This window comes from Diplotaxodon limnothrissa, linkage group LG3 (genome assembly GCF_057381915.1).
Source record: "Diplotaxodon limnothrissa isolate DT_005_m linkage group LG3, D_limnothrissa_male_GT1.1, whole genome shotgun sequence".
In the NCBI taxonomy this organism is placed as follows: domain Eukaryota; kingdom Metazoa; phylum Chordata; class Actinopteri; order Cichliformes; family Cichlidae; genus Diplotaxodon; species Diplotaxodon limnothrissa.
Window position 1 is genome coordinate 2,463,448 of NC_140598.1, and position 27,082 is coordinate 2,490,529.

General features: G+C 42.7%; 1 protein-coding gene across 2 annotated transcripts; it reads right to left on the reverse strand.

Moving 5' to 3' along the window:
* Positions 1 to 1,665: 1,665 nt before the first annotated feature.
* Positions 1,666 to 26,134, reverse strand: LOC146634280 (H-2 class II histocompatibility antigen, E-S beta chain-like). Of its 2 annotated transcripts, none has more exons than XM_085376040.1 (6): positions 26,071 to 26,134; positions 25,590 to 25,862; positions 23,678 to 23,891; positions 23,515 to 23,582; positions 23,321 to 23,434; positions 1,666 to 1,796 (listed from the first exon to the last, which is right to left on the reverse strand). In XM_085376040.1, the coding sequence occupies exons 1-6, from the start codon at positions 26,123 to 26,125 to the stop codon at positions 1,771 to 1,773; spliced, it is 750 nt and encodes a 249-aa protein (XP_085232166.1). In that variant the 5' UTR covers positions 26,126 to 26,134; the 3' UTR covers positions 1,666 to 1,770. The 2 variants fall into 2 exon arrangements, with proteins under 2 accessions (XP_085232166.1, XP_085232158.1); XM_085376032.1 differs by lacking the exon at positions 1,666 to 1,796 and adding an exon at positions 22,309 to 22,677.
* Positions 26,135 to 27,082: the final 948 nt, after the last annotated feature.

Genomic DNA, 27,082 nt, shown 5'->3' on the forward strand with positions numbered 1-27,082 from the left:
CTGTAACTTTTCCTGTAACCTTTTTCACTCCAACTTTTGTTGAAAATGTAATTTATGTAAGGCTGAGCAGATCATTTCTAGTTTGTGGGAAATTTTTGTGACCCCGTTGAGCTAATGTGTGATTAAATCATAACTAAATCATTATTAAATTATAATATAAGCACAGTGCTCGTGTGCTGGGATGTTATATGGTTTGTGAGGATGCTATTTTGTCTGTATCAAGCTTTTAGCCTAATAATAAGCAGAGATATTTGTGTTTTTCTTAAAAATTCAGATCCTTAGAGATTATTTAAAAAGTACATCAACAGCTAAATGAAACACTGAACCTGCACTGGACAAATCTCCGTTATTTCAGCTGTGATCACACACTTTGGTTTTCCGCTGCAGAGGAACGGCCAACAAAGGGAAGACTTCACTGAATGAAAAAGGATGAAGATCCAGTACAGCTAGTCTCAGGAGATGATGAAAAAGCCTGAACACCTTCTCTACAGAAACAAGTGATTGATTTGGTTTTTGAAGGTTTGTATGTTACTTTCATTATAAACTGCTTATATTGTAACTGAATGCTGTTACCTGGCTGCAACTCTACATGTGCAGACATGGACAAAATTGTTGGTACCCTTCGGTCAATGAAAGAAAAACTCACAATGGTCACAGAAATAACTTTGATCTGACAAAAGTAATAATAAATAAAAATTCTATAAATCTTAACCAATGAAATCAGACATTGCTTTTCAACCATGCTTCAACTGAATTATTTAAAAAATAAATTCATGTAATTGGAATTTCAATAACTTTTTTTTTAAAAATCTCTGATCGCAACATTTTTTGCATTTATTACCTAGATGTTGTGTTTAGTTTTTTTCTGCTTATCTGCTTGTCATCCTTTCTTTGCAGTGCTGTTTAAACTCTGACATCAGCTTATGCAATTTACCTTAATTTTGTTCCATATTTGTTTTCCTGCTGGCTGTTTATTCTTGCTTTTTTAAAGTTTCTGCCAATTTTTCACCATTTAACAACAAGCAGTTCTGAGGAAACGTTTTTCAGCAGGCAGTTTCAGCGATGCAGCATTCACACCGCACTTTTGCAGTTAATATGATAATTCCATATACTGTCACGCCATGTAATATATATACTGCATCTTGATCGTTGCTGCAGGACGTTGTGGCTCCCTCAGTGTTTAAACTGAAGAACTGTGGACTCATAGTCGTTTTTAAAAAACAACTCAGAACACACCTTTTTAAAACTGCTTTTGGTTAATGTTTGCCTGTTATATATTGCCTTTTTTATTTTTTATGACTTATCTTATGTGCAGCACTTTGTGATTCTATCTAGAAAGGTTCTATATAAATAAAATTTTATTTATTATTTATTTATTTAAACTGGTTAAAACTGGTCTACAGACTGGTTTCTGTCTGGTTTGTCTGTGACAAAAATAAATCTTCAGGTTGACATTAACATGATGCAAATAAACAAACAGCTTAAAGTTCGAGTCATTTATTTTGGAACAATGACCTCCAGTGAAAATGTGTGATCTATGGTAATCAAATGAGCAGAAACACTCAAATCACCCCAAGCATCAAACACCAGAGTCCACAGCACCAAACATGGTCCAAAACCATCCCAGTAAAACCACAACAAGCACCAACAAAACTGAGATCCTGGATCAGGTTCAGAGTCCAGACAGAGATCATCATCATCATCAGTCTGCTGAACACAGGAAGCAGCAGCTTTTATAATATCAGGCACAAACAGGACCAGGAAACAGGCTCAGTTACTGGGAACCAGGATACGACCTGAAAGAAGAAGAGACGAGGACACAGTCACCAACACACTCTGAAAACAAGCCATGGACACTGGTTTTAAGTAGAGATGGACCGATCCGATATTACGTATCGGTATCGGTCCGATACTGACCTAAATTACTGGATCGGATATCGGAGAGAAATAAAAAATGTAATCGATCCATTAAATATCAAAAAAGCACCTCACAAAACTTGCGACATGGTGTAACTCAGCTCATAACCTTAGCACATCGGAGCAGTATGCGTCACGTGATAGAGCGACTGTGGCGTGCGAGACCTGTCGGTGGTCTGGTTGAGCATTTTGAGCCTCGCTACTAAAACGGGCATTTCGTCTCCGAGGAAGTGATGCCAGAGAGAAGTAAAGCATGTCTGTAAAGCATTCCAGCGTTAAGCTTAACAACAGATATATGGAGCGACTGCCTCTCTCTCTCTCTCTCTCTCTCCTGCTGCTACTTCAATCGAAACTGATCAATGATCAGCTGATCGGCTTTTCTGTCGCGAGTCCGTCTCTCTTGTTTGTTTTTGGCCCACTTTACACCAGAAAGAGGAAACCAGCGGCTGAACAACAGCAGCACGTTTAAGCTTGATAAGCTGTTGTTAGAATGTATTTAATATTACTTTCTACACCAGGATCTTTTTCTACAGCTGACGGCTGGTAACTGTGCAGGGGCAGATCTAGCAAAGTTTAGCCAGGGGGGCCGATAGGGCATGAACAGGGAAAAGGGGGCACAAAGACATACTTTTCTTTCTTATTCTCATTTAAAATGTCTAGCTTTTAATAAATAATTATCTGAATCTACACCAAGTCTGCATGGTTTACCAAAAATACATAAACAGGGTGCACCTTTAAGACCGATTGTCTGTATGATCAACTCTGTCATCTATAACATCTCCAAGCTTCTGGCTTCGATCCTCAACCCGCTGGTGGGCAGCTCTGAACACCACATCCAGAACACCCTGGGTTTTGTTGAGAAGGTGAGAGATGTCATTATGGAGGCAGATGAGACCATGGTCTCGTACGACGTTACATCTCTCTTCACTTGCATCCCAGTCACAGAAGCATTGGAGGTAGTTCGTAAGAGATTACAGGATGACCCCAACCTCAGCAACAGGACCGCTCTCAGCATCGACCAAGTGTGTTTGCTTTTGGAACTGTGACTTGATTCCACCTTCTTCACATACAAGGGTCAGTTCTGCAGGCAGAAACATAGGTGTGCCATGGGCTCCCCAGTTTCACCCATCGTGGCCAGTTTGTACATGGAAGAAGTGGAAAAGGGGGCTTTGCTATCCTACCCTGGAACACCACCAAGTCACTGGTTCAGATATGTGGATGACACCTGGGTGAAAATCAAATCTCAGGACGTACCACAATTCACGGTCATGTCAGGAGTATCGGAGCAGTTGAGACGCATTTTTTCTAAACACCGGGTCTCTGTGGCTTTTAAACCCCAAAACACGCTGCGCCAAAAAACGGGTCCACCCCAAGGATCGGGTCCCCGACACAAACAGAGTAACATAGTGTACGCTGTTAAGTGCAGGAGGACTGCCAGGATTTATACATCGGGGAAACCAAACAACCTCTGGCGAAGCAGATGGCACAACACAGCAGAGCCACCTTGTCAGGCCAGGACTCTGCTGTCTATTTACACCTACAGGCCAGTGGACACTCTTTCAATGATGAGGATGTAACATCCTGGACAGGGAGGAACGTTGGTTTGAGGGCGGAGTCAAGGAGGCCATTTACGTGAAAAGGGAAAGACCATCTCTGAATGGAGGAGGGGCCTAAGGGTACATCTGTCACCATCTTACATGCTGTGATTGCAGCCATTCCCCAACTCTCTGTGAATGGGACTCGTGGACATTGATCAGTGGGCTTTGATCAGTGGGTTTTGGTCAGTGGTTGTTGAACAATGGTAATGAGAATTTGCATAATTATGATTAAGGAACTGACCTCCCAGCCCATTGTTCCTTCAGTGAGCTGGTTTCAGTCATTATGCAAATGTCCTGTTTATAAGATTGAAACCTGCTGTCAGCTGAGACTGAAGACGTCACCTGATGATGACGAAACGTTTCTCCCACAAAACGCTACGTCCAGATGAACAGAATCAACTTTATGGAGATTTACTTCCCTGGATGATTGAGAATGCATCAAGATGGATTGTTTAGTTCAGTGTGAGAATATTTTTCATCTTTGATGCCATCTTTGAGATCATTCCTGGACCTGCTGACCTGGAGGAGTCTGAATATCAACACTGAGTCTCAGCTGTTCTGTCACATCTGTCACTGATCCTGCTGGACGCTCACTGAGGGAGTGGTGCTTGGTTGGTGAATGTGGAGGTTTGATGGCACATGTAAGTGCTGTAAACCATGAAGGATGTGTTTCCTGACATCATGTGAGAAACAGCTCTGTTAGTCTGCAAACTGTCCCTCTGTTACAGTCCTCTGTGCTCCCACAGCAGGTGAAACTCACCTCACAGTCGCCACAGACTGATCACAGTCAGGTGTGTGAGACCAGCAGACTGAAACAACTGAGACACTGCACTGAGATGAAAGTGTGGCAGGACTCCAAACAGATGCAGAACATCTGCTTTACCCAGGTCAGACTGTGGATTGAGAGAAATCATCTGTTCCAACATGAACTTCAACTCACATTAATTCAGGATGGTCCTACTCTGTATCTGTTTAAGTATAGGAGCCCTTTGTTAGGGGGACCGCTGGACTCCTGGCACCGGCTTTTTAAGGAGGCGTTTACAGGGTACGCACACACAGACTGGTACTCTTTGTTTACATGTATGCCTGTGTATGCAACACGTTCTCACTCCCAACTCGTCAAACGTGTGAGGCATGGTCAGGCTCCCTCTGCTTCACTTATCGACGTGCAGGATACCCTCCTCGCGTCGAGAATTGACGTGCAGGGTCCTCTCATTGAATACTATAGAGCTCCCTAAACGTTGCTTATTGACGACAAGAGATTGCCGCGGAAGAGCCTGTTGTCCGTATATTTATATATTTCCAAAATCACATTGTAGTGACGTATACTGAACACAATATATTATATAATGTAAACAACTACCTGAGAAACAGCAGATACAGCAGATAAATTAATTATAGGCTATTACTTTTGTATCGTTTATTGCATTTACGGAGGGAGTGATGTATGCTGGGTAATGGCACAGCTAGCGACTGGGTGACTTTATTCACCCGCTTCGGCTGTTATCAGTCCATACAATGGGCGTTATTAGCACAAATCAGTCCCATAGATATGGGCCATCTCCTGCTAGATTGTTCAGAAGGTTCTTCTCATCCATCGGGATGGAGGATCACTAACAGGAGCGTGGAAGACTCCAGAATCCACTCTGGCTGGAATCCGGTGGATATGCAGTGGGTACAGGTAAGACCGTTTAAACGGACAGCATTTATAGAATGACTGTTAAAAGTCAGCGAGTGTCAGTAATGTTAATGTGGTTATGTTAGTAATACACCGAGTGCTAATATAACAGCTTTAAGATGCATTTGTAGATGTTATTACGTGTTTTACCGTCTTTATGGTGCTAGCTTAAAGTTACGGTGTAAACGTTAGCTTATATTGGAGTAAAGCTGTTACTGGTTAAACGATGTTAGCACAGAAATATTAGTTTCTGTCATGACTGATGAAGTTACTAGTTAATAAAGTTTCCAGTGAAGTGTTTAATCGCAGCCACAGACTGACAGCAAATAGCTCGATTAGCTTCAGTGCATCTATAATACATATATGCAAGTTTCAGTGCTTCGTTTAAACTGTATGATACTTATACTGACCCAGGGTCAGTGTAAAATACAATCCTAGCTGTGTGAACAAAGCCTGGCTCCTTTAATCCTGCATGACAAACCTCAGGATGCAGGTTATTATTACTCTTTCCTGCTGGCACACCTGTCACACCTGAGAGTCAGCTAGAAACGTACAGTGACGTGGACATCATGCAAAGACTGCCAGACTCTGTAATACTGCAAATGATCAGTGACTCAGGTTAACACTAAACTTTAAACGGTACCTCTGTGTCTCTGTGTGCTGAACATCTAGGATTGAGTCAGGCTGCATCAGCTGAAGCTGTTATTTGTAAATATCAGTATTTTTTATTCAGGTGTGGGGAAAATACGTAAGACTGCAGTGAAGCGATGCACCAGATGAATCCCTGGCCAAAGGTATCGTACTTAAATCAGACTACTGATCCAGCCACATCAGCCTTTTGTGAGGTCTGTTTAAAGTAGACTAAAAGTCAACTGCAGGTTCCTGAGAGGTGAACTGTTAGCACAGAAACACATGTTCATACATGTATACTGTTATCAGCAGTGTTGGGACTAACGCGTTACTTAATAACGCGTTAGTCCCAACACTGCTGATAACAGCCGAAGCGGGTGAATAAAGTCACCCAGTAGCTAGCTGTGCCATTACCCAGCATACACCACTCCCTCCGTAAATGCAATAAACAATACAAAAGTAATAACTATAATTAATTTCTCTGCTGTTTCTCAGGTAGTTGTTTACATTATATAATATATTGTGTTCAGTACACGTCACTACAATGTGATTTTGGAAATATATAAATATACGGACAACAGGCTAAGAACACCGTACCTACCAGGACTGTACGGTGTTTCTCCAACAACAAACCTTGGATTACCCCAGAAATTAAAGCCGTCCTCAAGCAGAAGAGGGGGGCCTTCAAATCCAGAGACAAAGAGGAGTTGAAAAGGGTGCAGAGAGAGCTGAGGGGACTGATAAGGAATGGGAAGGACAGCTACAGGCAAAAGATGGAGAACCAGCTTCAGCAAAACAACGTTGGTGAAGTCTGGAGAGGCCTCAGAACCATCTCAGGCCACAAACAGCAGAACTCTCTGCCTGGGAGGGATGTGAGATGGGCAAATGAACTGAATTATTTCTTCAACAGATTTGATTCAGCCATGAGGCAGTCTGCAACATCGGCTGCAGACTCACCCACCCCCACTGCTGCTGTTCCACCTCAGACACTTCACACCTCCTCTATTCACCCTGCTCACTCCCCCCCACCCCCAACTGCAGCATCCAATACACACTCAACACAAGGCTCCAGCCTGTCTCTCTCAACCACCCAGGTTAGGAGGGAACTGAGGAGGATTAATGGCAAGAAGGCAGCGGGTCCAGATGGCATCAGCTCGAGGGTCGTCAGGTCCTGCGCGGACCAACTGTGTGGGGTGATGGAGCACCTCTTCAACCTGAGCCTGAGGTTGGGAAGAGTCCCACAGCTCTGGAAAACCTCCTGTGTTGTACCAGTGCCAAAGACTTCACGCCCCAAGGACCTCAACAGCTACAGGCCGGTGGCTCTGACATCCAACCTGATGAAGACCCTGGAGCGGCTGGTCCTGGCTCAGCTTCGGACCTGGCGAGCTCATCATTGGACCCACTTCAGTTTGCCTACACTGAAAAAAAGGCCATGTTGGATTTACTTGATTCAATAGAGGACACTGGTTGCACACAAATGTTTTGCTTTGGCAGAAACTTAAACAACTGAGTTAAATCAACACAACTTGTTCATATTCAGTAAACCTGCATTTTGTGTTCATAAAACACGATTGAAACATGTTCAGATGGAGTAAGCTGAGCTCCTGGAATATTTTAATCCTTCACAATTTTGTCATTTTATTTCAACACTATTCAATAACCTTTACCCAAATACTACTTGGTCACTTAAATACTACATGCTGTCTTCATATTACATAATGTTCAACAAAGTCTAGATCCTGGTTACCATAAAAATTGAAGGGGTCTACAACAACTACCATCCTCCTATCTTTATCCTGGCTACAGCAGGGCTGGGAAATAACCCTGAAGTGATAGGTTACCAGACAGGGTACACCCCGGACAGCTGACCAGTCCATCAGATAGAAACAAACAACCATTTAGACTTACATTCACAGGTAATTTAGAATCACCAGTTAACTCTAATAACTGCATGACTTTTAACTGCGGGAGGAAACCAGAATACCCAGAGAGAAACCTGCAAACTAGCCAGAATGTGGATTTGAACACAGGACCTTCTTACTGTGGAGCAACAGCACTAACCAGCATGCCAACAATGTAGGAAATGTAGGAAAGCTATGATTTCCTATATTTGATGCAGACTTTTTTTTGTTTTTGTAATAATACACAATAAATAGCAATAGCATGCACGTGGTGCGTGTGTAGTTGTCTGCCTCTTATAACTCCAGTGATTTTCCTGCAGTTTGAAATCTTGTGCGATCTTGTGAATTTCATGAGTTCAGCAACTAACCACTCTTACTAGATTGTATCAGGTCGTCTCAACAAGAACAAATTAAGTTGTTGAATTTCGTACAGATTCTTCACGATTTAATTACGTTCATAGAAACATGAAATTATTTTGTTCAAATTACAAGTTGGACTTTTTTAATGTAACAACCACCCAACTTACTTTTTTTGGAATACTAAAAAAAGTAGAGGTGGCTGCTCGACTTGACTGAGATGGATGCCTTCCTGAAACCACGATCTAAAGAGCGCGAGTCTGAAACCCGTGCAGTGTCGCGGGATTTAACATTGATATATTATTGACTTACTTCACTTGAACATGATATGAACAATTTAATCTAGCCTCTCTGCATATCATGTAGTTTCTACACTATGTAGTTACACTTAACTTTAAAGCATGAGGCAATTGTGTTAAATACACGCAAGATGCTTATGTAAATCCAAGAGCTGGCCAATCCCTTTTTTTCAGTGTACCAACCTGGCATTGGAGCGGATGATGCCGTCATTCACCTCCTACATCGTTCCCTCGCTCACCTGGAGATCGCTGGAAGCACTGTGAGAATCATGTTCTTTGATTTCTTCAGTGCCTTCAACACCATTCTTCCCTCGGTCCTGAAGGACAAGCTGGAGAACTCTGGAGTGGACCATCACCTCACTACCTGGATCCTGGACTACCTCACCGACCGACCACAGTATGTGAGGACTCAGGGCTGTGTGTCGGACAGGGTCGTCTGCAGTACGGGGGCCCCACAGGGAACGGTTCTGGCTCCGTTCCTCTTCACCATCTACACTGCAGACTTCTCCCACAACTCCACCCAGTGCTTCCTGCAGAAGTTCTCTGATGACTCTGCAATAGTCGGCCTCATCACTGATGGGGACGACAAGGAGTACAGAGGTCTGACCCAAGACTTTGTGGACTGGTGCCAGCTGAACTACCTCCAGATCAATGCCAGTAAAACCAAGGAACTGGTGGTAGACTTCCGCAGGCACAAGCATTCTCCACTGCAACCACTGAACATCCAAGGTATGGACATTGAGGCTGTGGACAGCTACAGGTACCTTGGTGTTCATCCGAACAACAGACTGGACTGGACTCATAACTCAGACGCCCTCTACAGGAAAGGGCAGAGCAGGCTGTACCTGCTGCAGAGACTCAGGTCGTTTGGAGTGGAGGGCCCACTCCTGAAGACCTTCTATGACTCTGTGGTGGCCTCAGCCATCTTCTATGGTGTGGTCTGCTGGGGCGGCAGCATCTCTGCTGGGGACAGGAAGAGACTGAACAGGCTGATCCGCAGGGCCGGCTCTGTCCTAGGATGCCCTCTGGACCCAGTGGAGGTGGTGAGTGACAGGAGAACGGCGGCTAAGCTGTCATCCCTGTTGGACAACATCTCCCACCCCATGCAGCAGACTGTGACAGCACTGAGCAGCTCCTTCAGCGGCTGCGGCACCCACGGTGTGGGACGGAGAGATTTCGCAGGTCTTTCCTCCCCACTGCTGTCAGACTCCATAATAAAGACTTTTGCAGCTGATCAAACCCTCACACGTGCAATAAGACTGCTATATGTGCAATTCTTGTACAATTCTTCTTCTGACGAAGTTGTACTTTTGTATTTTCTTACTCAGTTGTATATAGCATTTGTGTTTCTATTTTATTCTATTGTATATATTATTTTATTCTATTGTATATAGTATTTCATTTTATTTTATTTTATTGCATTCCAGTGTTTTCTAATTTCTGCTACCTAACTTTGCACTTTTGCTGTAACAAAACAAATTTCCCACCTGTGGGACGAATAAAGGTCATCTTATCTTATCTTATCCTTCTATCGCACTTGGGGCTTGGTACCCAGTCACTGGTTGATGTTATCCCCCCCCGACCTGTCATCCTTGCTCACCCTTGCCATAGCATGTTGTACCTCGTCAATCTCTAGCTGTGTGCATACATGTGCGAGCGTGTGTGTGTGTGTCTCCCTGCTAGCCAAACCGGTTTCTCATTTATCTCATTATCTCTTGCCCTGTCATCGTCATTTCCGTACGTGTTCCTCAGTTCGGTCATCCAGTCAGTCTTCCTTTTCTTTTCCGCCTCCCACCGTGGCTCAGTGGAGGGTCCCTAGCTCGGCGGCTGTTCATGCTCAGGAGAAGCGAGGCTCATCTGCTGTAGCTAGCTCAGTCACCAGTCCAGTCGTTAGCTCAGCCTCCCATCCAGTCTGTGGTCCAGCCTCAAGCTCTGTTCCCTGATCTACAGCCACAGCATCCAGAGACGGCTGTGAACGCCCTCTCTTCTCAGCCAGAGGTTTCCGCACCTGCTGGCCCTGCCTCGGCGGTGGCTCCCACGCCGTGGCCTGCAGCTCTGCCACCGGCGGCTCCCACGCCATCGTCTGGTCCTGCGATCGCCATGCCACTATCCCATCTACGTTGGGTTTGGCGTCGGCGGCCACCTTGCAGGCTACTGACTGGACTTCTTCGCCGTCGCCACCTTCCTCACGGCCAGACTCCAGTGCCACCGCTGGCAACGTGGATGCCCTCCTGAACGGTTTCAAATCAGCCGCTGGCCATGTGGCCGCCCACCAGAACTGTTCCCGTTTGGACTCTGGACATCCACACTGCGATTGCTGACACAAGGTGGGAACATAATATGTGACTGTGCATCCATTATGGTCTTTGAGAACTAAAAACCTTTTTTTAAACAGCAGGGCTACAGTGCAGTGCTGCTGTGAATGTGATTTACTGAGTGTCAGCTACACACGGCTGTTTTGCATGTCTTGGATCCCACACGCACAGCTCTCTTGGTCTTCATCCTGATCTGATGACACAGATACCACTTACTTTAAATATATTTGACCATAGAACCACAAAATCTATTAATATGCATCACCAGTTTCATCCTTTAGTCATGTGGTAGATTGTCAAAACACTAAACCTCCTCACAAAACTATCACTAATTCAAATATAGGTTTATAAAATGCTCTTTGTGTCATCACTGTCATCTCTGGGAGCAAACAGGTCTGAACAAAGACTTTGGTGCCTTCCAGTCACCTCCAGAAGGTGGTAGATCTTCATGCTGTTTCTGATCTGCTGTAGCATTGGAGCCAGACGCCCCGTAGTATGCCCAACAACAGATCTGTTTAGAAAAGCAAACACATGCCATGATTCAAAACAGATGGGCTCTAAACCAGGGATTTAACTTTAAATGTTACTGTCAAACATTTTTGGTTTTAGATTGTCTATTCAAATATACTGCGTTATTATACTGTCCTGTTTATCAGTCCTGTGTAACCACAGCTCACAGTTTCTTCAGTGAGGTCTGTCAGGTCGTCTGCCACTTCCACCTGCACCATATAAACAAAAACAATAAATGATTTCAAGTTTTTAAAAGTCAATAACTATAAACGCACACACACACTTTGGTCAGCTGGGGAGCATCAAAGTCTTCTCAGGAAGCCTGGTGGTGGACGTCCCTGTGCACTCCTGCAGTCCCTTCTTCTGTCGCTGCCACTGAATGAAGCCTCTTTGAACAGCATCACTGCAGTAATCCTAAACTCTTTGCTCGTATCCACCTGACTGCAGCACATCTGCTTCACTGAGAAGAAAAATGATGAAAGTTCCTTAAAATGAAAGCAAATGTATTAAAAACAAGAGCAGATATTCACATCCAGCCTGAATAAACCAGCCAAAGGATCTGGTATGTTGATGGCCCTCACAGACTGGTCCTGTGAGTGGGAGTGTCTCAGGTCTAAACTTTATGAACAATAGCAAACATTCACATGATGTGACTGATGATGGCTTTTAACTGATTTCACTGGCATTTAAATTCAGTTACATCATGTGTTTCAAATATACTGTAATCAATATAACTTCAAAAACGTGGACCAAATATTTATTGTATATATACACTGACCTCAAACCAGTAATGAGCTGCTCTATAGCCAACATAGAACATCTGTATGTTGTGTGGGGTTCTTGAATGAAGACTCCTGCTCAATAACATGGAGCAACATATTTATTCAATACAGTACCTCAAGGCTGTCCCCATGCCCCATCCCTCGTGGGTAAGTACCGCACCCTAGCTGCGCATGATATATAATCAACATAGATTAGACCACACTATAAACATGTGTTTAATATCTATTAATATAAAGGAACCGTTCACCACACAGGCTTGAATATTGACTGAGATTTCACACAGTTCTTGACATGGAGTGCCAGGATATGCAGAGGCATGCTTTCCTTGCACACCTGACAAGAAGCCTTTAGCATGCTTTTAAATTCAGTTGCATCTGATGGAGTAAGGTGGAGGTCCTGCTGCAGCTGAACAATAAACAGGAGCGTCTTTCCTGCACTGGAAACGCTCTGGTTCATTGTGTTTTTAATACAGTCACATAGATTATGTTGATGTGTTATTGATTTGACATAAGAGGTTAACACTGTGCGTTTAAATCAGTAACACTTTAAGTGTTGTTCACCTGCCTCGCACAGTCACAGCCAATGGCGCGATGTTCAAGAAGGAGTCTGTCTGAGCGCGCTCATGAAATCACGTGAGCGTGACAGAAGCCGTGTAACTGTATTTAGACCATTCCTGAAAAACCTGGTAAGCCTGTTAGACTCATGAGAGATTATGGACTGTCATCCCATAACAGTTTGTGGTGATTTTAATGTTTTATCCAGTGCAAACAAAACAATCGTGGAGCTGTGTGAGTCTAGAGGATGCACACAGGTCACCACAGCTCCACCACTGAGAAGAACACTCTGCTGGACCTGATTTCATTTCCCAGCACAGCCACGTCTCCGTGAAAACCTACTATAGTTACCCCACCCTGCACACTGCATGTTGTGATGGTTCATGATGACCTGTGAATGCTTCATCACCGTATAATGTTCACATTTTTGGAAAGTATATGTCTTAAATGTGGCTTGAGTAATGATGTCAGTATAAGATTACGATTACAGGCAATCTAAGATTCACTTACAGTAATGTAGAAAAGTCAGAAACTCAGTTTAGGCCAGTTTAAAACGAACAGTGTAGACATATCCTCTCTGCAGCCAGGCTGACCAGTCTCACTGTGGCTAGGACCAGAGGACTGTCCACACACAGGCTCTTCGTCCTTACACAGTCCTCCTGTGTCGTCTCCAACCTTCACATGTAACGTCCAACAGTGTGGAGTACACAACAGCCAGAAACTGTAATGCCACACATCAGAGAGGCTTCATCACCGTAGTCAGAGTGGGAGACTTCACATCTGCAGCACAGGAGAGCTTCTGTGATGAGTCTTCCTTCGAGCTTGTCCCAAAGCAGTCGGGTGAGATTTCCTCACAGCAAGAAGGTTAATGACATTATTTTCATGGAAACATGTGTTCATTCTTTGTAAAGTGTTTCCATGTGACTTCAGGAGTGTTACAGTGTATGTTACTGTCTATACTTAGGTGTCCTTCCTCTGTGAGCTGAGACACAAACATCTTCATTTAAAGCACACGTGACAGAAGGCTGATATATCGGTAGCAGCAGTATTAAAGGTATTCAGTGTTTTTGTGTGAATCATGTTGTCTTTAAGTTTTCTGCACTTTATTACAACATGTGTTTGTTTCTTGCTCTAGTTGCACACCACCTTATATCCACCTGTGTGTTCTTTAGAAACCAACTGCTCTGGATCACAGTTGGCAGGAAAACATCACAGACAGACTGACCGTGTCTCCTCTGTGCATAGTAACGATCCTCCCTAAACCAGAGTGTAAATTAACATCATGTCATTAAGTATCAGTGCAGGATGACTGAAGAAGTCACATGACTGAGGAAAAGTTTCTCCCTCTGAAAACATCACGTCCAGATGAACAGAATCAACCTTTTGGGGATTATTTAACATATTTATATTTTATTTAAATTACAAAGGTCTGCAAAAACAAAATTCAGCTGCATGGGATTTTTTTTTGTAAATTTGATGGTTTTCAGGGTACTGAATCCAAAAATGATCTCCATTTCCCTCCATCAATCAGTTTTTTTTTGTTTGTTTTTTGCACAACATGAGGAGTTTACATTAAAAACCACAACAGCGATGAAAAAAAATCCACATTTTATTACAATTGACTGTGCATCATTTTTCTGAATCCTTACCGTTCACCATGAACAACCTAAAGCTGTTTCGCTCCTAATAATATTAACTGTAAGAAATCATCATTGGATGTGTTGCTTGACTTGAGTATAATTTTTAACTGTACAATGACTGATAGTAAATGACCGTATTGATATATGTATGTGTGTAGGGTACTTACATTTCAGATGTGTAGTCTTAGGGTCAACTTGGCTAAAAGAAAAAGCTCTTCTCATATTTGAGAATATTTGAGACACTGATACTGTTATAAATAATTCACACATCATACACGGTTCATACAGGTCCTTGAAATCGTTGAAAATGCTTGGATTTTAATATTGTCTTTTCAAGGTTTGAAAAGTGCTTGGATTTCAGATGTGGTGCTTAAAACTGCTTGAAACTGTATTTCATTTACAACAAATGTCTAACTAAAAGTTTTCTTATCAGTGAAATAAAATGAGTCGCAAAGTGTAAAAGCTAAATGTCTTTGTGTGTTGCTGCAGCTTTTCCATTAACTTGGTGCGTTTGGCAACACCTTAGGGGGAAATAATGGTAATAAGAGGGACTGATCCACATGTGCACAAAGACTGGACATGTTTTTGTTGTACTGTATTTCCCTGGCTGTCATTCATGTGTTTATCGTGAGCAACTACACACTAAACTCACACTGTTTTGTTTTATTTTCACATGGTCTTACTGAGGTGAAGTACTGGTCTTCTTCTTTATTTTTGATATGGTGCTGGAAAAGCTGGAAAATGGACCTTGAAAGTGCTTGAATTTGACCCTGTAGGTGCATGAGCCCTGTCTGTGTCTTAAACACATTATGCTGTGCATTAAAACTTGTATGTTCTACAGAATGTTTGTTCAGCACAATTATTTCTTTATATTTCTAAAAGTTATTTAAACATTCATTCATTTTTACCTGATTTTGATGATGGTAAATGTATGGGAATGATAGAGCATTCTGATTGGCCCAGTAAACTCAGGCTTGTTTTTCATTGGTGGATTTCTCTTCAGCACACAGTTGGTCCAGATCTGGGCAGTTGGAGTCAGTTGATGACTTTTACAATGATATTTTCTGACTGGATGATCAGAACTGAAGCTATTAAGCTGTAAAGATTCATTCTGGGACTTGTAAAATGCAATTCCCCAAAATGTTACAGGAGCTGTTATAGAAATCTGAAATAAATCGATTTACACTAACAGGTTGTCTTTCTGAGGCTTAACGTAGCAAAGTTGCTTCCTTACGTGTTCACGTACTTCAGTCACAACATTCAATACAAAAGAACACTTGTATGTTCAAGAAGAAGTGCAGACAGATTGAAACTATATAATTTTCTATCAGCTAGGCCACCTTAAATATCCCTTTCCTCTCTTTTGTCTCCCCAGTACTCTCAACCTGAACACCAGCACGTCCTGGGATGAGTAAATCTGGAAGCACCAGACGTATGCTGTCCAGCAAAGACACAGCATCTATGTAAGAACCCCACCCAGGTCAGTCAGCAGGTGGAGGACGACCACCACCCTCTACTTTGGTGGCACTGAACCACATCAGCCAATCACAGGTGCATTATGGGACACTCAGTGTCTTAAAGAAGGTCAGCAGGTTACCGTTTGGCATTTCTCTGATGGCCATGCACATGTCACAGCTGTGCATACTTAAAATGTGTGATGACTAAATGTCATGGTCTGTGATCACCCCAGTCAGTGTGGGATCACCCACAGAAACCATGTCAGAGGGAGAAGCTCACAGTCACAGCTCAGCATCCACTGTGGTGGAGGTCAGGAACTACTGTATGCAGTGATGCTCTTATACCGGCCTTATACTGGCCACGAAGTTGTTCTCCAGTACAGCCTGGAGCTGGGACCATGAGGTTAAACCAAAGGTCACAGAACCAGGAGATCCTGGACTCCAACAACATCCCACATGTTGGACCCTCAGTTCCATGATCTGCAAGCCAGATCGTTGGGAGATGATAGCAGTGTGGATCCAAGTGCAGACGCTGAGTAACAGTGAATGAGTTTATTTACAGTGGAATTCAAAGACTATATGTTGATTCAAAATACACTGTCATGGTCCCTGTGTTAGCTGGCTGACTCCGTGTTGGGCAACATGTTTTGTTTCTCTCTCTCTCTCTCTCTCCCCCTCTCCCTCATCCACCTGGGCGGTGCTCATTATGGGCCCCGCCCCTGGCCCACGTGTTGCACCCTGAAAAGGTGTAACACAGACAACTCATAAGATGAGTTGGATTTCCTGAGCCATCCTTGTGCAATAAGGTTGTGCAGATACTCTTTCATCTCTTTGTATAGCTGCTGTGGTACTGACAGGTAAGTGCGTGCTACAGGATCCATATCCTTCAATGACATCTTCAGTTTCAACTTGTCGATACTACCAATATCATCATCTGATTTGGAAAAGGAAGAACATTCTTCACGGAGCATCTTTTGCACCACCCCTCTTTCAGATTCACTCAGGTGAGGTGTCAGGAATTGGCTCACTCTCTGCATTCACTTGATTCACCAATAATGGGGACCACTGGTCAGATTTCTCTGAAACCGTTGCTGGGTACACAGCTTGAATTTGCTCTAAGGTCTGAACAGAAGTGTGTTTGGGTACAATGACTTTCTCTTTTGTTGTTCTCACAACAAAATCATGCGATTGTTCAGCAGTCACTAAATCAATAAAGGTTGTGACATTTTCTCTTTTAAGGCAAGGGAAAGCCCCTCTTAATGCCTCATGCAACTGCTCAGTTCTTTCAGCATCCATTTGCTCTATAGTACTCTATAGTATTTCACTATAGTACTTTTCAGTATTTGCTCAATGACATTAACATAAAACATATAACAGTCAACTATACACTGTTTCCCAACAAGAGCAACAAGATGGGACTGGCTGTCCACCCTTTTGGGGTGAATAACACTTGCCTTTGAGTGCGTGTGCTGATTTACTTGAGGCAAGGCAAGTTTATTTGTATAGCACAATTCAACAACAAGGTGATTCAAAGTGCTTTACAGAGACATTAGAAACAAAAACAAATAAAAAGCATGATTTAAAATTGATTAAAACAAGCAAATAAACTAACTAACAAATTAACAAACAAACAAAACAGTATATAAAATCAAAACAGATAAAATCAGAACAGTAGATAAAATCAGTAGTTAAATGTAAGTTTTGAAATTTAAGCTTAAAAGTGTGGATTTGGTGCTTTATTTATTTATTGAGGCTGAGAGTGTTTGTTGCATTGTTTTCTGTGTCTGGGCCAGTGCTCAGCTTGGCACATCTTAGAACAATAAGTGCTTTTTTTACAAGCTGCACACCTTCTGAGTCTTTTGAGTTTCCCTGGAACACCACAGTAAGAGCAAAGCTGTTGGGACGTTACACTATTATTGGTTACTCCCTGTCCCGTGGGGGCAACCACTGTCCGTTTAAAGGTTGATCTTTGTCTGGTCTAGTTAGTTTCGCCCTGCAACCTGCGAGAAAGTGTTCACTGCTACCACATCGGTAGCAATGGTTGCAGTGCTCAGCTCCACTTTGCTGGCAGCCAAAGCATTTCCTTAGGCATGCTCTGTTTAAAGCAGGATATTGACGTTGTGGTGCAAACCTCTGTTGATACTTAGCTGTATCACCTCTCCGTCCAGGTCCCACAGGAGGCCAGTAGTTTTGTGGCAGATGCTCAAGATGAGAAAAGGGAACACATTCTGGTGCTGCAAGTGAGGCAGAATACTGTGTTTGTGCCGGACTAGGCTGTTGAATTATTTCTTTGATTTGTGCGACTTCAGCACCAAGATTTTTCAATAATGCCATGTCAGAACGGATTTCTTTAAGTTCATTTAGTAGGACAGGCTGACCTTTGCTGATGGATTCAGGTTTTAGGTTTTTCCCTTTTTTATCTGCAGGGGTGTCAGACTGAAGTGAATGCACAGTGGTTGGCCGCTGCTGAGAGAGTAACTTCTTTTTATTTTGTCTCTCTGCTTCATTTGCACAGGCAACATTGAGTTTCTCAAGGAGGAGCTCATCACTGGTTGTGGTTTCCTGTAGGTAGGGCTGGAGGTCACTCTTAATGTTATCATTTTGCAGGCCTGTCAGAACTGTATGAAGGAACATGCTCTGTACAAGCACAGGATCATATCTTAAGCCAGATTCAGCTTCTTGCGATGCAAACAGAATTTTCTGTCTTAAGTCTAGGGCACGGATTAAGAAAGTTTGTGGGGTTTCTTTAATGCTTTGGACCTCTGACGTGAGTTGTTTGTAAAGTTCTGTTGCCCCTCGTTCTTGGTAGTGGGACCTTAGAATCCTCCTCAGGGTAGGCAACGTAAGCTTGGTTTTGGCCTCTAGGTAGCTACGTGATTGTAAGCCTGGTGCTATTGCCCTGATTACTGCATCAACTATTTCTATTTCAGGGACTCCTTTGCTGATGCCTTGTTCTATCTGGTGAGCTAGGCTGGAGAAAGTTAGTTTATCCTTTTGGCCGGGCTCACCAATCTGACCTGATATTTTGAATTCTCTGCCCCACGGTAGTGTCAGAAAAGGTGGAGGGGTTTGTTTAGCACTATTGTCCCCCACACTCATCGACAGTTTGGCTGTACTAGGTTGCTTCGCCTTGTTCTGTCGTGATAATGCAAGAGCCAAATGAAGCGTCTCTATTTCCTTTATCAGCTGTTCTTCTTCTGAGGCCTCACCAACCTGTTCCTGCACCTCATCTGTCTGGTTAGTATCTGAGGTTTTGTGTCCCGATGTACCGTTCTGAGCAGCCTGTTGCAACTCCAAAATTTTTATTTTTCAAAATCAGTAGCTCTGACATTCCCTCATCTTCAAGCTCACCCAGCTCCTCTCTTTCTAAGTGCTGTATTATATAGGAAATGAGAGAGGAACGACTTTTACCCGATACCTTTTCAAGTTTTGAACCAGCAATATTTAGGAAATCACAAACTTCAATCAAAATGTCTCTTGTCACTTTATACAATGTACCAGCAACTTCTAACTTCAGGTCCTCTAGCCCTGAAGACTCCATTTCAGTCTGTGGCTTGTGGAAAAGATTAGTGTGATGTAAGACCTCTTTGCAGAAGATTCAGTGCAGCTTCCCTGAAACCAGTAGTTAACCTCAGGTTGCATGCAGGTCCCTCTGCGTAACTGTCGAAACCAGCACACTGTATCTCCCACCGTAGTATTTGATGTGAGGGGTTAAATGATGACTGGGGCGTCTATCTAAGACAGCGAGCCCTCATCACATTCATCCCAGCAGTGCCTCCAAAATGTTACACCCTGAAAAGGGGCTGAAAAGGGGATAAGTCAATGACGACGCTCAGACATGATGCTTCTCTTTCAGCAGCTTCATTGCGAATGAGGCAGATTGAATTTTACACAGGTTGTAGTTATATTAAGGATTGTTATCCGGTTGAACCATGTCATGAACTCTTTTAACTGTTTTAGCCTGTGTTACAGTAAATCTCTTTGATGGGACTTATTTTGCCCTTGTTTATACATTTACATATTTGAAAGAAATTAAATAATACATTCAGTAACTTTGAATCATTATGAACTTCAACTAATAATCAATCTATCACATGAACAGGCCTCACATGAAACCTGTTCAGCAGACCAACAATCTGCAGGTCATCTCACAGGTCATTTTCTGCTACGGAAATCATCCCTATTAGTGCCAAATGCATGTAAGTATGCTGGAGCAGTGAGGTTACAAAGTAGGGTGGGTGTAAAAAGGATCTGAAGATTTCTTCATTCATTTGAATGGAAATAAAAAGTAATAACAAGTTTAATATTTTAAAAAGTTTAAAAGCTACAGAATGAACAGTAATAGTGGTGTGGTCTTAAAAAGCTGCATGTTTGGATACCACAACAGTTTCTGGAGAACAAAGTGTGCAGGAGAAACGCCAGTGTGAATGCTGACAGCCAAACAGACTGGTTCTTATATCAATCTGAGCACTCAAAGCACTTTATACAACTAAGGAGCTTGCAAAGAAAAGTGTCTGGACTTCTTTAAGTTACTTGAAGACGTTTCACCTATCATCATAGAAGCTTCTTCAGTTCTAAGGTCAAATGGTGGAGAGTCCCAGATTTAAACCTAGTGGGAGTGTCCCTCCACAGGGCTGTAGACTAACTTTTTGCCACAGCTGTGCTGGTGCACACTTTTTTTCTTAGGCGCACCCAAACCTTTCAACCACATCGCTTAACACCGCAGTTTTACATGTGCACTTTTAAGGGGAGAAAGTTGCTGTCCATGCAGACAATATTGATTTGTAAATGATTAACTAACAATCTTGTCATTATTATTACTTTATTTGGGGCACATTTCTGCCAGAAAGACAAGTTACTGAAAAAATGCTTGTGTTTAAAGTGCTTTGTCAATATTGTAGAAAATGTTAAACTTAATCATCATCTCGGCTCCTCTGACGACCTGTTTACTGTTGCATGCTGCTGAAAGGCAGTGGGGAGAGGGGACACTTGGGCTGTGCATTTTTTAGATGCTGGACAGCATAGATCAGATTGTTAACAGTGTAGGTTTGTTTCAACCATTTGTTTGAACCATGCTGAAATTACAAAACACACACAGTTTCATGAGACATTATAATGTCCGTTCAGTCAAACAGGGCAAACACACACTGATGTTGTACATATTTCCTCTGAGCCAGTGAATTACAGATAATCTTGATGTCTGTGCAGGGCCTCAGTCATGTGACATGTGCTCGTCTTAAGAACCTGAAACAAAACGAGGTTTCAATAAGTAAAAGAAATCCAGTTCATTCTTTCAAGCTCTTAGCAAGTCTTTGTTGTTATTGCACTCTCCGTGCAGCAGGAGGCGCCATGTGTCTGTAAGTTTGGGCTCATTCATGCAGGAACAGTAGAAGTACTGCTGTTTGGGATCCTGCAGAGATATGGAGGAGCTGATTGTGGCACAGCATCCAGGTGAGTCTACAGGTCATCCTCTGCTCTCTGTGGTAATAACTGATGTAAACCTCACAGTGAGGCAGCAGAGAGAAGACAAAGAGTGGAAACTGTGTGTCTGCTGATGTGCTGCTAACGTTTCACAGTCATGTCCCACAGGTGTGGGGTTAAAACGATGCCAGCTTAAAATGAAACTGAAAAAAAATTTATAGTGAAAAAAAGATGAACTGAAACTGTAATTATGGACATTAAAACAAATAAGTTATTTACAACTAAGTTTTCACACTTACATATTTTTTTGCTTACAATTTGCTGGCACTGTTTTGGCATCCAGAACATGCTTGAGGGGCGGGGCTTTAGACCCAAATACATCTGCACACCTTATAGAGGCCACGAGTGCTGACCACGCTGCCATCTTTCTCTCTTCCCCTCTTTCACATCTTATCTTTTGTTGTTTCGGTTGTTTGAATAAAGTCACTGTGTGAATATGTCAGTGACATTGCGGTATACAAACTGATATCCTGTGATCTATCTTGGCTTTAATCCTGTAATACTTCAGGTTTGTTAGATAAACCCTGGCCCTATTAATAAAATGTTCATGCCTGGTTTAATGTATATCATATCCACCCAGAAATCTGGACTTCATCATTTTGACCTCACATCATGCACCAGTAAGCTTTTTAATAACTGATGCAGATTTCTGGTTTCCTTTGAGGTCCAACCATCTACAATAGTTTTCTTTCCAAGGAAAGTGACATTTAAAAGCAAACATGCTGCAGGTTCATTGGTGGAAATAGTAGTTTTAGTCTAAAAACCTGAAGGAATTCCAAGACTTTCTCTAGTTATGTTTGAGGTCACAGAAAGTGCATCACACAGAATGCTGATTGTTCATTTCTAGGCCGAGATAATGAGTTCTTAGTTTTAATTAATATAGTATAGTATTAGTATATTAGTATAATTAGTATAGTATAGTATATAGGATAAAAATCAGATGCTTCCATATTTGATCTGTTGAAAAGAACCAGGTGATCTGCCAGAGATCAAATGATCTTTGGCATCCCTTGAATAATGAAGTTCTGACTGTTGGTGATGCCTTCCACAAAGGGCCACGTCTTCAATGTGGCCCTTTGGGAAAATGGTTAGTGTGAGTTAGTGTGCGGTACATCTCCCCGACCTCAATAAAATCTTCAGGTTGACATTAACAGGATGCAGGTAAACAAACACACAGCTCAAAGTTTGAGTCATTTATTTTGGAACAATGACCTCCAGTAAAAATCTGTCATCTATGGTAATCAGAACAGCAAAAACACCCAAATCATTCAGACACATGGATTACAGGGATTACATCACATGGATTAAACAGCAGACGTGCACATAAAGCATCAAACAGCAGAGTCTACATTAGACCTGATCCAGGACCATCCCAGTGAAATAACAACCACCAACAACACTGAGATGGTCCTGGATCAGAGTCCAGACAGAAATCATCATCATCATCATCATCATCATCATCATCATCAGTCTGAACACAGGAAGCAGCAGCCTTTATAACATCAGACAGAACCAGGACCAGGATCCAGGCTCAGTTAGTGGGAACCAGGATACGACCTGAAAGAAGAAGAGACGAGGACACAGTCACCAACACTCTGAAAACACATCATGGACACTGGTTTTTTTACAGATCAATGGCAATGATTCAGTGAAGTTTCATGTTTAAGAGCTTGGACCAGGTCTGAGAGTCCTCTTTAAAAAAAACAAACAAAAAAACAGTCAAAACCTGTGTTTGAAACATTAACCTCCTAGGACCTGCATCCACATATGTGGACATCACATTTTGGGTTATTTAGACCAAAATACTCAATTTTGCTCTACATGGGCCTGATATCCACTTACGAGGACGTTAAACTGCTACTGTTCTTTCAAAATTTTAAATGAATATCCTCATTTGTGGCTCTTATTTTTCATAAAAACAAAAATTTTTACATTCATTGGGCCCCAATATGCCGAAATATCAAAGGGAAATAAAAATGCTGCCGTGGAAGAGTTCGGGTCTTAGGAGGTTAATGTAACTAAGAGTTGTCTGAAATAAACACTACTGGTGTAAACCTGCCTGAAACATCAATATATGAAAAATACTGATGTAAACCAGATCCAAACCAGTTTTAGACTTATATAATGTGGTTTGAGATTTAGACTGGTCTAAACTGGTTTCAGGTATGAACTGGTCTGTGAGTGAGAGTCCTGCTCTGACCTCGGGCCTTCCTCTTGTAGTAGATGAAACCAGCCAGAGATAAGATCAGACCCAGGATCAGTCCTGAGGCTCCAATGGCGAGCTTGTTCCTCTCTGACTCAGGCATGGACGGGTCTGAGGACACACAGGTGAACAGTCAGACAGATAGGTGTGTACAGGTGTGTACAGGTGTGTAGATACAGACAGGTATTTACCCCAGTCAGTGATCAGAGGTTCCTTCAGGCTGGCGTGCTCCACCTTACACGAGAGCTTCTCTCCAGATCTTCAACACAAACATCAGTGACTCTCAGATCTGGACTTTAAACTTTAGTCTGGACTTCATATTAAAAGTCTGTTTCCATTTATAATGATGCTCACCTGGGTGTGTACTCCAGGTGTGAGTGGGTCTGGTAGTACCAATCACCATCTGCCATCTCCTCAGTGGAAGTGACATCAGAGGTGACTTCCTTTCCGTCTCTCAGCCAGCTCACTTTGATCTCACTGGGAAAGAAGTCATAGACGCTGCAGACCAACATGGCGGGATGGTGACTGGAGAGAGGCGTCGTGGAGTGAAGTTTGACAGTGGGCGGAGCTGGAAAACAGTATGAGTTTCTGTTATTGTTAATGTCAAAGTATCAGTGCATTAATAAAGATACTGTCAACAGTACAGTCACATATCACCAGTCTGACATCAGATCATGAATCAGCTTTTAGGAGAAACATGAGTTTAATCACAGAAACATCAGCAGCTGTAAACATTATTATTATAAAGTAACACATGCAGAGCTGTATGTGCTGGGAATCTACTGGACTTGAACCTGGATCAGTTTTTATTAACATCCAGTGAAGTGTTGAGTCAGAGGGACACCAGTTTGAACCATCAGTAAACTGGTCCTTCTGCAGATCAGTCAAACTGAGGATTGAATCCACAGCTGGTCCCACTTTGAATTTCTGCTCATCCAGCTGTTTGATTGATGAGCAGGAACTATGAAGTACAAATGATTTATTATTGTTAGATGCACTTGTTGGGTGAACAGTTGTTCATGCCTACACCCAAGTGTAATGAATTAAACTGGTGATGTAGGCTCAGCTGTAGGCTGAACAACGATGGTGGAGGAGATGGTGATAGTGGTGGTGAGCGAGGCTAAGGGTCACTCTAATCAGACTGTACCATCCAGAGCCTGCAGGGGTGCTGTGTCTGTCTATTTTTATCACATTTCAAACCAGTCACGCACGGATGAGTCAGATGAGAGCTACAGCCTGATGGAGGAAACTTCTCGCACATTTCCTTCTCTGAGGTCACACCATCTCACTCCAGAGAGGAAGTTACTGCTGTAAACAGCCTGTAAACAGCCTGCTCATCTACACATGGTTCAACACTCATGGTGCGTTTAAGGTGCACTCGTAAATCTAGCCATCTATAATCCAAAAGTGATGGACTCGACATGCAGAATCAGTTTCCACTCTCAGACAGCTTCCTCTCCACAGGAGGTCTGAGCTGGTTCTCCTCATGTTCCTCTGAGCTGCTGCTGGAGCCTGACTGCAGTTCACTGGAACACATGAATTATTAACCTCATGTTACACAGGTCACAGGCTGTGTGCTTACATTTCACTGATCAGTCAGGTCAGCCTGTCAGCACAGCAGATGATTCATGAACTCATCAGCTCTGTCTAATCTGCTGTTTCAGCACTTTAGCTCACTTTACTGCAGAGATGCTGCAAAGAGTGAGACACTTCACACACAGATTAAATAACAGCAGTCATGTTTATATGTGTGTGTTATGATGATAACTTTATAATTGTTTCCTCATGTTTAATAGCTCCACTGTTACACTGACTCATTGATCTGAGCTGTAAATGTGTGCAGGTGTGAAGCTGTTAAAGAAACCAACAAACAACAAAGAAACAAACTGCAGACACACATTAGTGTGAAAATCCAACTTTAAACAAACATCAGTGTTTCTCAGATTTATCTGCTTTATAATAAATAAAGAAGTTAAAAGTGTTTAATAGCCTGTATATATATATATATATATTAATAAAATAAATGTGAGTGATATTTGAGCTTGAACAAGTGAAATGAATATTTTAATATCATCATCACTGTGTAATGTTGAGCAGCTGCCTGTTTCTCCAGCAGGGAGCGCCACAGACTGAGGTTAGAGTGTTCACAGTCAGTGATTTATTACAGTTATTGATCACCAGAGTCTGACCTGCAGCTGTGAGTCCATCATGAGTGATTCAGAGTGAGGTCAACACCTGATGATGTCACACAGACCAGCACACTCACCTGATTTAGACAGAATGTTGTTGTTCCAGACACCAATGTTGGGTACGCAGTACCTCTCCTTCTCAGCTCTCATTGCAGCCAGCTGTCCTGGTTGACTGTTAAAGTACTTTGCCTGCTTCACTCCAAAGTCAGTGTATCCAACATACTCTCCCACATTGCTGTCAAACCTGACGACCTCCATCATGTTGTAATAGTAAGATCTGATTAACTGGATGTCCTTCAGCTCAGTGGAGTTAAAGTCACAGCGAGCCACCATATAATTCATGAATCCATCTGAGAACAAACAGAACATCAGGACTGATCACTGTATTGATCACAACCAGTGAGAGAGTGTATGTGTGTGCTGATGAGTGGATTTGTCTGTATTGATCACTATACTGATCAGTGATGAGTGTATTGACCAGTGATCAGTACACTGATTGGTGATCAGTGTATCTCTGCAGTATATTAAGGAGTGTATTGATGAGTATATCGATCATACCTGCTGTGCTGAGGCTGATGAAGAGGAGGCTGAGGCAGAGGAAGGATGAAGCCATGTTCCTGAGTTCTCCTGACAAACTGACTCAGTCTGACTGAGAGCTGCTCTAAAAACAGAGGACAGGTCACATGACCACAGCGTCATCTGTTACCAGGAAGAACTCTGTGGGACCAGCTCACACTCTTCATCACCGTGTGTGTGTTTGTTTGTTAAAGTCCATTAAAGCTTTAAAAACAGAGAGCACTCAGAATCTTCTGTATATCCCACAGTCACAGCTGGGGTGACGGAGAAGTTATTCATCTTTATAGTTTGAATGGGCCACTGACATCAGTACTGCTGTAATAAAAACCACAACCTGTATTATTAAAAACTGTCATCTTTACACATCTCTCTTCTTCCTCCTGTTTAATAATGAATAAAACAATGTTGTCTTTAAAAGTAAAAGGACAGAGACACTTTTATTGTGAAACATTTCCATGCAGCTGGCAATGTTCCTCTGTGTGACAACACAGGCCTCATGGATGTGATGGAAATGTCTCAAAGATGAAAACAGACATTTTTTTTAATTAATTTTACTGTGATTAAATTAACTAATAATTACAATTTTCCATTTAAATACTAAAGCAGACAAATTTGGATTCAAACATAAAATCATTAACAGTCAGACTGCAGCAGATGAACATCAGCTCATAGCTAATATTATTATTGTGCTGTGTTACTGTAGCATCTTTGCCTTACAATATAAAACTCCTGGTGGCTACCTGGCGGGGCCTGGCGCCTGTTGCTCGGTCAGGCCTCCTCCGGGGTGCGGGGGGCCCTCGGGCCTCCGGCCTCTGGGCCTGCGGCTCAGTTCACTCTGGCACAGCTGGCTGCCGGCAGAGCCGGCGGGCACGCCGGTGCAGCCCCCTCTAGCTTCTGCTCGGTGGCTACTGGGTGACGCCTCGTCTGGGGATCCTCAGCCCTTCCCATGAGGGTGGCACGGATGCCCCTCCGGTGGTCCTCCTTGGGCTCTCGC

What these genes read in the sequence shown, in the direction of transcription:
- LOC146634280 (XM_085376040.1), bottom strand. Translation starts at nt 26,125, where the DNA reads ATGGCTTCATCCTTCCTCTGCCTCAGCCTCCTCTTCATCAGCCTCAGC. An exon ending in CACCTGGAGTACACACCCAG is followed by an intron (nt 23,583 to 23,677) that starts GTGAGCATCATT and finishes TTTGTGTTGAAG; the next exon opens with ATCTGGAGAGAAGCTCTCGT. An exon ending in ACCTCTGATCACTGACTGGG is followed by an intron (nt 23,435 to 23,514) that starts GTAAATACCTGT and finishes GTGTGTCCTCAG; the next exon opens with ACCCGTCCATGCCTGAGTCA.